Here is a 12,242-nt window from a genome sequence, read left to right as displayed (position 1 = left end):
TTGGTCAGCATATTTGATTGAGTCCACCTCCTAAATATCCGTGGAATATGCATCCCTCTCTCACCACATTGCACTGTCTCTGCTATACTTTAAGCTCTCATCAGTCTTTTTTTTTTTGCGGTACGCGGGCCTCTCACTGTTGTGGCCTCTCCCGTTGCGGAGCACAGGCTCCGGACGCGCAGGCTCAGCGGCCATGGCTCACGGGCCTAGCCACTCCGCGGCACGTGGGATCTTCCCGGACCGGGGCACGAACCCGTGTCCCCTGCATCGGCAGGCGGACTCTCAACCACTGCGCCACCAGGGAAGCCCTCGTCAGTCTTTTTACCTTGATCCTTACATTAGTCTTCTCCTAGCTTCCATGCCTGCCATGCTGCCAGGGAAATTGCCTTTCTGATACAGGTGGGATCGTATCACTCACCAGATTGAAGTCCTCCAAATCTACAGAATAATTTCTTCGGCAGAGCCCACAAGGGGTTTCATAATCTAGATCTATCCTGTGCTTCCAGTTTTCTTGATGTGCCTCATACCTCCATTCACCACTACTTAAGCATAAGTTGCATGGAACGCGTGCCAGTCTCCTTGATGGGGTAATTGTGGTGTTCCTGCTTCCAGCCCCATCATGGCCACTTACATGCTCATAACGTCAACCCATTTTCTAAGATTAAGTTCAAATGTTAGATATTCTGTGAAACCTCCCCACCACCAACCCCTCCAATGCTCATATAAAATAGTAGTACAGAACATTGTTTGCAAAAAAAGTGATTCAGAAATAGAAAATGAAGGTATAACTAGAGTGGGGGAAAAAGAAGCAGCATGACAAAGTAGAATTCTATTTTCTCTCTTAGAATTATAAGATTTTAAGACTGAAAGGGCTGTTACAGTCAATCCAGACCAAAGTTTTCTGTGGTTTCCATATAAAAAGTAAAAACTCTTGCCTTAAGATGATGTTTGGGAAATTTGTATCTAGTTGTGTCATACCAACTGCATAATTTGAGTGATCCTTGTACAGGGTTCAAGAAAGCAAAATGTCATGCTACTCAACTGTAAAAGAATCTAGAATCATAGAATCTGAGCTTCATAGTCTCAATTTTTCTTACTTCCCACAGCATAACACTTAACCCTTCCAGAAGAAGTAAAGTTTGCCATTATTTGTACGTGCCCATATTCAAAATTCCCTGATTAAAAACAAACAGAAATTTTCTTTGCCAGTTAGGACAATTATATCTTCTTTAATTTTTCGACACTCTGTTTCGTCAAAACTTTTGTCTAAAAAGGCAAAATATGGGGAAAAAAGAGTGATTGTAGTACCATGTGTGAGTTGAATGTGCTACAGTTCATCAGCAAAAGTTTTAAAGAGGGAATTAAGCAAGATACTTTGGCACATCTCATAATTTGGGGCAAAATTGTTACTAATCCTGGGACCCATACAGAGGTCTCTCTGGCAGAAGTTTCCAGGCATTCAAAACCCAAATTTTTAAATAAAATTTATTTCAAGATATTTCAGTTTTTGAGGCTCAGAATATGTAAGTCATATTTATTTTCATAACTTATCAATTTAAAGTTATAATTGACAAAAGTTTCAAGGGGCTTAAACTTACAATTGTGTTCCTTTGAGCAATTGCGTTTCAGAGATGAGATAGATTGATGTGGGTCAATCCAGTCCATCTTCATTTAAATTCAGTCACTTACTTTCCTGAGCTTGGAGTGATTTTCTTTCAAACTGAGGTCCCGTTTTCCATCAGTAATTCTTATGAAAAGGTTTTACAGGTTTTGAAAAAAAAAAAAAAAGGTTTTACAGGTTTTGACCTACACCTCTCACTTTTTGAAATGAGTCGATTAGATTCCGAACACATGGAACTCTCTTCACCCCTTTCTTTTTTAGGGTCTTTCCCAGATTAAAATATGTACACATTTTCTGTAAGTCTCCAATGCTGGAGTTCCTGGCATGAAGAATGACCCTGTTCCTTGGAAGGCAGTATTCACTTACAAGTCCCCCAGGTCCTGTAATGTCTAAACCTCCTGTGCCACTTTAGATGTCCGCCCCACCCCGCAGAGGAGCATGTACAGGAAGAGCAGACTTCCCTTCCCCCACACATTTCCTCAGTTTATTTACAAAACGTCTTGGAATGAGAATGAGCTGCTTGTGGTTCCTGTGGCTGATTCAGGGATGGTTTCCTCCAGGCAGAGAATGCTGGTCAACCAAATGACCTTTCTGCAGCTAACCCGTGCGCCCCTGTGGGAAGGCTGATCGGGCTTATGGGTACCCCTTCTAACTAAGCCTGGTGGGATTTGTTTTTGCAGTAAAGAACTTAGCAATAATCAAACATCACTGTGAAGATAGACTTAGTCGCTATTGCAAGGTCCCTCCCCGCACCAACAGTAGTCAGAGAAACACGGGGATACCTTTGCACTCTTGTGCCTCAACCTTACTTCTCATAGGGTCAGGATTATTCCCTTCTGAATTCCTGAAGGGACCATAGAGCTATTAATATTGTATATGAATAGAGAATACCTTAGGAGAAGAAATCATCCCAAACACCAGCTACATGAGAGATGCACGTCAGTCAGCAATTTTCCATGAGCTCACACATAGGTGTCTGTGACCAGTTAATAGTCATAAAAAAAGGTTTAAAGTTGTGAAGATCTCAAGTAAACATGAATCTTCCAAATGTTTGTATTTGTTCAGACTTGCTAATGAATATTCTCACCACACATATGGGTGACTCTTAGAAACCTTGGGATTCTCAGGGATATGTGTAGGAGTAGCCCTTAGAACAGATTGGTCATGTCCTCACCAAATATATATTTCACTTAAGTAAATGAAAGATGAGGGCACAAAAACTGTAAGACTTCTCTCCCAAAAGATCAAATATTGAACATAACTTATAGTAAATATTATTATAAATACTTACATATGATCCACGTGGAACTACTGATAAGATAAATCACATTTTCACCATTATATCAATTTGAACTGATAAATATTAAACTCATGTGAGAAGAAATGTTTCAGGAAAGCATTGGCAGGGAGTGAGGTGCTGAATAGCTACATAGTTGCAGAATCAGTTTGCTTTGAATCAGAGAGTGAAATGGTGTTCTGTAATAGACCAGAGTTGAAAAAGATATCTTAAAAATTAGTGTCATTACTCAGATTAAGCCCCAGTCTATGTTGTCATCCTTATTTGAAGACATTAGAGACATCCACCACATAAATGAAAAGCAAAACTAATACGTATTGATTTCAATGAGTGAGCACAAAATACCCGTCTCTAATCTGCCAGGGTGCTAGTTCAGTGAGAATACTTCCACTAGGTATATACTATCTATAAATATTTTGGGGCAATATATTCTTATTTTTCAAATGCTCAAATTTTTAGAACTTTGAAATTAAAACAATATATGTATGTATTAAAGGGAAATACCAGATCACAGAAAAGAGGGAAAAATTCCCAACTTATTCACCCATTACCACCAAGTTGAAAGCTAATAAAAGAAAACGTGTATCCTGCCCAGAGAATGTCATTGAACTTCTATATCTATGATTTAACTTTCATTTTTGTCTTTCTACATTTGTCCCCCTAGTGCATCCTAACGTCAGTCAAGGCTGCCAAGGAGGCTGTGCAACATGTTCAGATTACAATGGATGTTTGTCATGTAAGCCCAAACTATTTTTTGTTCTGGAAAGAATTGGCATGAAGCAGATTGGAGTGTGTCTCTCTTCATGTCCAAGTGGATATTATGGAACTCGTTATCCAGATATAAATAAGTGTACAAGTAAGTGTCTACACAAAATTATGTTTTTATCTCATCCTTGGGGAACTTTCCAAATTTGAAATGGCCTCTAGCCATATTTGTAATATTCAATGTTAAGTAAATAATAATATTTACCTGACACTTAGGCTAAACCATACTTGAACTCAGCCCTTAGGGCAGGAAGATTTTCACCACTATAAAAAATACTCCAGTTTTGAGGGGTGTTTTTTTCATCATAAAAACAAAAACTGAGAACGTGGTTATCATTCATTGAACCTGTAGAAAGTTACCACAAGCACCAGTGCCACCTGAGTTCCCACCACCATCACAAAATCCAAGTATTTAATGACTGAAAGAAGTAATTCAGCTATTTTCGCTTCAAGAAGGATTCCAGTACAGCAACTGAAACATTTATTTATCAGTTGGAATTAAATGTTGGAAACACTCTCAGATCACATCTCATCTGGACTGAAAGTTTACTCTCCACACCGTAGACCCAGTAACCTTTCGAAATGTAAATTAGGAAATATCGCTACTCTAGCATACATCACATGTGGCCCTGCCTTCCTCTGCATACTCAGCTCCTACGACTGCCCCTCAACCACTTTGCACTAACCTCACCGGCCTTCTTGCAAGATCTTCCCACTTCAAGGCTTTTGAAATGACTGTTGTACGCTCACCGTCCTGGCAGTTTGGAAAACTCTTTGCCCACACCTTTGCTTGGCGGGCTCTCTCCTTTCATTCAAGATTCTGCTCAGATGTCACCTTCTCACAGAGGCACTCCATGACCATCTTGTCCAAAATAATCAACCTCTTCCCCTCATCAGTCACTTTTTATATCTTTTTCCTACCTTTTGTTTTTGTCGTTATTTTTTCCAGAGCACTTATCACTCTGGAAGTAGACTGCTTAGTTTCAAAGACCACTCTGCTCTGTGGTCCTGAGCTAATTACCTAACCTTTCTGAATCAGTTTCCTTCTCTGTAAAATGAGAATCATAATAGGGGCTACCTCACTGGGTTATTGTAAGGTTTAAATGACAATATTGTAAAATACTTGTAGCAGTGTGTGACATACAGTAATCACCATATAAGGATCAACTATCATTATTGTTTATTGTATCTCCCCTCCTAGAATGTAAACTTTGTGAGGTATGGGCCTTATCTCTCTTTTGTATGCTGCTGTCAATGTACCTAGAATAGGGCTTGGCAGACAGTAGGCAACCAAATATTTGTTAAATTAAAAAATAGACCTCAAGAGCAGCACAAAGGCAACATCCTAGTATGTTTCATCAAAGCTCTAATGAAACATTTTCACTATCATTTAATATAAATAGACACTTGGTCTTATAAGCATCCTTGTCAAAATTTTTTTCATAAGGCAATAAATACAATAATTTTGAAATCAATGACTGGTGTACCTCAACTAAATGACTATGGAGGAATCTTTAATTTGGTTTGGCAAAATAATTTTGAGCCTAAGTGTTTGACATACAAGTTGCATGTGCCTGTGTTGTAAGCATACAGAACTGGACCAACAATAAATAGTTAACTGAGGCTAATGGAAGCATATTTCTCTTTTCTTTTTTTGTTTTCAGAATGCAAAGCTGACTGTGATACCTGTTTCAACAAAAATTTCTGCACAAAGTGTAAAAGTGGATTTTACTTACACCTTGGAAAGTGCCTTGACAATTGCCCAGAAGGGTTGGAAGCCAATAACCATACCATGGAGTGCGTCAGTATTGGTGAGGAGGAGCTCTAAGACTTAGGAGGGATGAGAAACACCAGAGATGATAATGTCAGTCTCCATGGAAACGCTGCTCAAAGTGCTGTCTCACAAGAGCCTGAGGGACCACCTCTAAGAGGCTTGCTCCCTCCTTCTTTACAAAGATACCATCCTAATGGGCCTTACTCAGCGTGTATCACAGTAAATTTAACACCCTGTGCGTGCACTGTTATTTCTTAGGAACCATCGATAACTATTTCAACTATTGTGATCATTACAGATTTATTTTGTATCATTATCTAATGAAGTTTTACTTATAGTAATTTATATGTATACATGCACACTTCCATATATATACACACACACACACATACACACACACACAGAAATTTGATCTTGAACTAAATTTCCACCTTAGGGTAAGAGTTTCCACCTAGATCTAATGTCAACCAATGACCAAACTTATTTTCCAAAAGGAGGAAACATATTCTCTGGATACAGCCCTTTAATACTCAGTAGATGGATCAAAGACTTCGAGAACTGGATCTGATATGGTTAAAAAAATTCTCACTTTTTTCTCTCACACTGCTTTGCTGAAACACCCTGCTTGCACAGGTATTCAGACACAAGGAGAGGATTTTGGACTTAGACTGACAGAAGGACACAGTCCCAGGGCCTGATTAATTGCAGGCTGAGTTTCCTGGAGGAGAGGTTCCTCAGACAAGTTGTTTGCCTAATAACGGATCACTGTCAGGCTATATTTTCCCTGTTTTAAATGGTGTGCAGCTACTACAGCTACGAGCTTGGTGAACAGTTGGGGAGCAGATGCTAAACCAAATGGGGAAACAGCATACTAAATCTCAGAATCCCCTGGGCAAGAGCTGCAAGAACCTTTTGATACTGCAGTGCTGTTGGCAAATGCACACAATTGTCCCCTTGATTCAGTGCAAGATAGTCTCCAGGACACCCCTGGGCTCCCCACAGACATATCCATTAGAATCTTAAGTACTGGAGAAATAACTCTAAAGTGGTGGTTTAACCATTTCAGGTCCACATGAGACATTTATTTCTAAACAAAGTGTTTGTGAGAAGGAAACAAATGGATGATATTTTAAAGATAATCTCAGAAGCATCTGGAAAACAACTTTCCTGAAACAGCTCATGGCTCAATTTGGTTCAGTCTTATTTTTTCCTCTAGTCAATAAAAACACAGAAAAATAAATTAGAAATAGGGTAAAAGGTACATGAGAAAGCACTTCAAGTTCATCTCTCTGTAGGTCCTGAGGGCTGATGATTAGAGGTGATAACTTCCAAACTGTGGAGAAAATAGGAAACAGTTCTGAAAATATTCAAGGACAGAAATTCAGGATAAGTTGCAGAAAGTCTGTGATATTGCTCTACCCAGGAAAGGGGCGAATGTTTAGATTTTCTTAGTTGTTGAAGGTGTAGCATCAGTCCTTCAAAGTCCATTTATTTAAATGTGTTAATGCTTTCCTATCAGAGAGCATTTAACACCTGGCACTGTTGGATTAGCTATTAAGGCTTCCTGGTAATTTATAATACTATTTAGACAAAGACTGTTTGGTTAACACAATTACGTTTAAGAAATTTATATATTTTAGAATAGGGGTTAGCAATCTAAAAGCCATTTAGTGAATCAGGCTCATTGAACAGATAGGTGTAAATGACCTAGGACATAGGAATAGGCAAATCAACTTTAGTTCCCAGCTGGCTCTTGTTGCTTGCTGCGTAAGGGCTGTCTCCCGTCACGTGGTATCTGGCCTACAAGCACTTGTGTGGACCATGCCTGTGGGATTGCCTCAGAATTTCACAAAAAATGATGACTTGCTTGATGATCACAAAGGACCATTAAAGGCTGTTCCTTTAACAAATATGAAAACTAGGACCCAGAGAGCTGAAATGGTGATCCCAAGGACACAATGTGAGTTATTGTCAGTGCTATAATTAGTACCTCTACTCTAGCTCTCTACGGCAGAAGTTGAAGAATGTGTCTCTCCCTTTGCTAAAATCTATACTGCATGACTTGTTTCTTACCCAGATTTTAAATTGAGAGAACATGTCATAAACAGAGAATACACCACCTTCATACAGAGCTAGGGTAAAAGATTTATGTCACAACATACCCACTCCTCATGGTTTGCAAGTCAAATTAAGCAAAAATGTCGACTGAATCCAATTTTATAGGAGAATGTATTTCTTCCACTTTGTGCTCCAGAAATTTGCTTGCTTTCTGCACTGTCATTCTGCCATCCTCATTGCTCTTCTTGGAGAGTTGGTGCTGTTCAACTAGTCACAGAGGGAAGATATCTAGCTCCAAAGAGTGAGTAGCAAAGAACATGGCCTTGCTATGTTCTCTCTGGAACCATGCAGTCAGGCAGCAAGAATGAGAACAAATGAATAATGTTGTAAGACCATTACTGGTGAAATATCCAATTCAACTTTCCTTCCAGTTCAAGAATCCCTTTTACAGCATTCCAGGCTGACGATCAACCACACCATGACCACTTCCAGGGACAAGGAGCTAACAACATTTTTTGAGACACTTGTTTCATTAGTGAACAGTTAAATGTTCCAATGTTAAGATTGTTCTTAATACAGAGGATAGAAGAAATGAAGTTTCTGTTGAGCAGTTCTGTTTTTTTCTTAATTACCTTTTAACCAAATAGTGCCCCAGATCTATATTGTTCATTTAATGACCTGAATACTACTTAAATCAACCTATTTGCTGTCTTTACATGATCAACAAAGTTTCCATTCTTTCCAAAAATATTTTTTGGATACTAACATTAAAGGTTCATTTGAAAGTATTTAGCTAAGAAAATTTCTTCTCCTCTCAAGGCCTTTTAACTATCCCATCTTATTAGAGCTCTTTATATCTGAACTCGCTAGTTGTGAATATTTTTCCTCCTTCTTCAATGGAATAATCTAAGATTGGCACTAAAATTTCATTTTTAGAACCATTCATCATCTGACTAAAGACTCATAGCTACCTATGTTGTAATTTTTTAAATCTGTTTTTCTTAAGTCTAGGTGTACATTTGCCTAGACCACCTTTGCTTTTATGAAAATCACAAAAGTTTGGGTGATTTCCACATCACGTAATTTTTTTCTAATTTAGTCCATGTAGTTCTGGCATTAAATGAATACTGAACAAAGTTACAGCTCACAAACTTGGATTTTTATTTTTCCATTTGCTTTCTTGGAGGTGTTTTTATTTGTATGTGCAAAGCTCCCCTACTTTTTAATGACTAATATTGGGATCAGAGATATGACCTTAACTGGCAAGAGATTATGATATCATTAAGTGATTTGGTTGCTCTGTTCTTTAACCAACTGAACATGAAGACTCCTTTGAAAGTGGTTCAGTAGAGTTCATTTAAGTTCATAGAAACTTAAATTCACTTATCTAATCATTTCCATTCAACTCTGTGTTGCATTCAGATACCTGAAAGTGACTGAAAAAGCATGTGAAAAAAATGTATTGTGCATGGTTTTAAATTTCTGAAACATTTAGGTTATATTTCTTGAGGTTGTATGAAAAATAGTATTCTGCTCTAAAATAAGAATTCGTTAAATCAGAAGGCAGCAAGGTTACTGGGAATTTGTTTTTGTGGAAAGAGAGTCATATCATCTGAAAGAGTTACTGTTGCAAGCCGTTTCCTTTGTAAGTCAGGAAATTTTATGAACATAAATATAAGAATATCACCTTGCAGGTGTTTATTTTTATTAGAAGTGCAAAAATCTGTTATAATACCTTGTAAAGCCAAAACTGAAAAGATTGATACACACAGAAAAAGGGAAACATCTACAAAAGAAGTTTTAGAAAAAGTATATCAGTTCATCCTAAAAGTCAGCCTGTCAGGTGACTTCTAGAAGCAGTTTATCAGCTGAAATTGACCCAGAATTCACTTAAAACAGATACTGCTATGCCTGATCTACACCCATGAATAAATGACAATATTTAAGTACTCAAGAAAAGGCACATGAAGTAGAAAAAGCACTGAGTTGTAGGCCAAGCACCTGAATTCATTTTTTGCTTAATCATTCTCTAGCACAGAAGTTCTCAAAGTGTGTTCTCACTACCTGCAAATGTGCATCACGTGTATCATTAGAAATGCAAATTCCCAGGCCCCACCGCAGGCAACTGAATTGGAAACTCTGGACAGGGAGAGGTCCAGCATTCTTTGTTTTAGCAAGTCCTCCCTGCAGGTGATTCTGTTGCACACTAAACTTTGAGAATCAATTCTCGAGTATGTAATAATGACTAACCTATCAAGTTATGGTCAGGATCTATCAATAATTGTAGCAGTGCTCTAGAAATTGTAAAGCATTGGTCAGTTGTGAATAATTATATTCATGCCTGGGTTAATCAAATCTACAGTGAAAAGTAAACCCAATGCAAGAGTGGGTTTACCTGATAATATGAGGACCAAAAAGTGGAAAACATTCTATTCCTGCTTTCACTTTCTCTTTGTTTTATCTTTAAGTCATCTTGCCCAACTTTGTTCTGCAGGATTTCTGCTCAGAATTTGGGCAAGTATTGATGGAAGCATGCCTTCTTGTTTATTTAACAATTGTGAAACTATGTGTGAGCGAACTGAGGCTGTTTCTGGTGTTCTGTTTCAGTGCACTGTGAGGCCAGTGAATGGAGTCCTTGGAGTCCATGCACGAAAAAAGGAAAAACATGTGGCTTCAAAAGAGGGACTGAAACACGGGTCCGAGAAATAATACAGCATCCATCAGCAAAGGGTAACCTGTGTCCCCCCACCAGTGAGACAAGAAAGTGTACAGTGCAGAGAAAGAAGTGTCAGAAGGGAGAACGAGGTACAATCATACTAACATGTGCTTGTTTGAATCCTCATGATTTGATGCAAATTTCACTTTATTTCTTAGGAAACATTTATTATTATCACTCACGTCTGAAAACCCTAAAATGTGTACCAAACAAAGAATATGTTGGCTGTAAATTACAGAATATCGATGTGGTAATTTTTTAAAATGGAGCTTGATATCAGAACTTTAAACTACACAAAAGTGTGCTAATTGAATCTTAGGGAAGGGGGCTGCATTATAAGCATATAATATATGCCTATATCTTCCTTTTGGGCCATTATCTTTCCTATCGTCTACCTTCCTAGTACCTGGAAAACTTAGGGGAAGCCTCAGAAACACAAGGTCTAATAATAACATTTGATACACGAGCATGGTGAATACCAGCCATCAGCTTACTCCTTTCTTCATTGCCTACAAACCAAAGTAGTGCAATTAGGTGTTAAGCTTTTGTAGCTAAACATATTTTAAAGGTTACATATTTTATAAGTATAATACAAGCGTTCGTGACATTTTATCCCCAGATTTTTTTTCATATTACAGTAATTTCATACATCAGATTATAGAACCTACCAAATCAATATTAAATAACTCTGTGTAAGGGCTGTTCTGAAGTCGTATGAGTGCCAAGGAAAAATATATCATTTAATCTGATGCTTTAAGGTGATTAAACTTCCATATAGAAGATCTGCAGTTGTTGACTTTTAAAATATAATTTTTCCATCTTTCTCACTAATCCTCAGCACCACTGCCTACAAATATGTTATGTAGCTATTGGTGAGCCTATAAATGATCCTCTCAATTAATTGCAGCTTGGCTGACTCTGTAGTTGAACTTCCTTTGTTTATTTCATTCATTCATTCATTCAACATCATTTTATTGAATTTTTATTTTATGGCCACACATAGTGCTAAGCTCTGGGGATTCACAACTGAATAGAGTACCATCCCTATCCTGAAGTTATACTCAGAGTCCAGTGAAAGGTTGAGATGTTTAAGCAGATAATCACAGTATCACATAGTAAGGGAGGTTTGGTGTGTGGAAAATTTCGATGGAAACACAGAAGAGGGTGCTGTGAAAACTTGAACTTTGCTCATACAAGAAAGGACTTGGGTCCCCCGTACTTTGCAGTGTCTTTCACTGTACTGAAAGACCAAACTGACCATCATCAGGATGGACACAGCATGTCGTTGCCATTAGTAATCAAGTAGTTAATGTGATAAACTTTTTGAATACATGGATTATTTTAAGGGAACTTCAAGTTTTTGTAAATTTATAAGAGGTTTTGATTAAAATTAGGTTTAAGGAATGAAAGTTGGCTAGTGAAAAAGGTCTTTCTGGCATTTGTTACCAATTAATTTAAAACATCTTAGATTTTAAAAGTTGGATTTGGAAATAAAATATTTCATCACTCTACTTGTTGGTAAGCTCCCATAGCCGTACATTTACTTATGTTTACTAAATTTTCTTAAAATTTAATGACTTACAGGTGGTCTTTGTTCATATTATTCTTTCCACAAAGATTCTACATTACTAATCAGTATTTAGTATACTTTGCTTTTAAAATATAAGTGAAGAAAATCTCATCCAATAGAAAAATTAAATTATGATACTAATTACATTTTTTTCTTTTATTTGAGGATGTGGTCTTCTAATATATTTTGCTAGCACTGACTTAAACATTAACATTGAAAATGTTAGTTTTTAAACTAGCAACAACTAAGATAAGTAATGCCATAAGAAGTTTAAAATAGTAACCTGTAACATAAGCTTGACTTAAAAATTTCTTTCTGGTCCTTGTTTCTTCTCCTCTGAGTAGGATACATTGGCATTTTATGTTTACAAAGAAAATGTTATACAACTAGAAAATTTTAGGTGCTTTATTCTTTTTCAAATTTGATAATCCATAGACTACT

At 37.4% G+C, this 12,242-nt stretch overlaps 1 protein-coding gene across 1 annotated transcript in view; it reads left to right on the top strand.

The window, feature by feature from the left end:
• Window positions 1-12,242, top strand: part of RSPO3 (R-spondin 3) — a 76,892-nt gene that overhangs the window by 28,033 nt on the left and 36,617 nt on the right. Inside the window, exons 2-4 of the mRNA XM_082856114.1 lie at window positions 3,583-3,774; window positions 5,348-5,494; window positions 10,123-10,320. Of these exons, the coding sequence (XP_082712240.1) occupies window positions 3,583-3,774; window positions 5,348-5,494; window positions 10,123-10,320 (537 nt within the window). The remainder of the gene's footprint in view (window positions 1-3,582; window positions 3,775-5,347; window positions 5,495-10,122; window positions 10,321-12,242) is intronic.

Source organism: Leucopleurus acutus (assembly GCF_964270905.1).
Source record: "Leucopleurus acutus genome assembly, chromosome: 15".
Taxonomy (NCBI): domain Eukaryota; kingdom Metazoa; phylum Chordata; class Mammalia; order Artiodactyla; family Delphinidae; genus Leucopleurus; species Leucopleurus acutus.
This window is presented reverse-complemented; position numbering and strand designations above follow the sequence as displayed.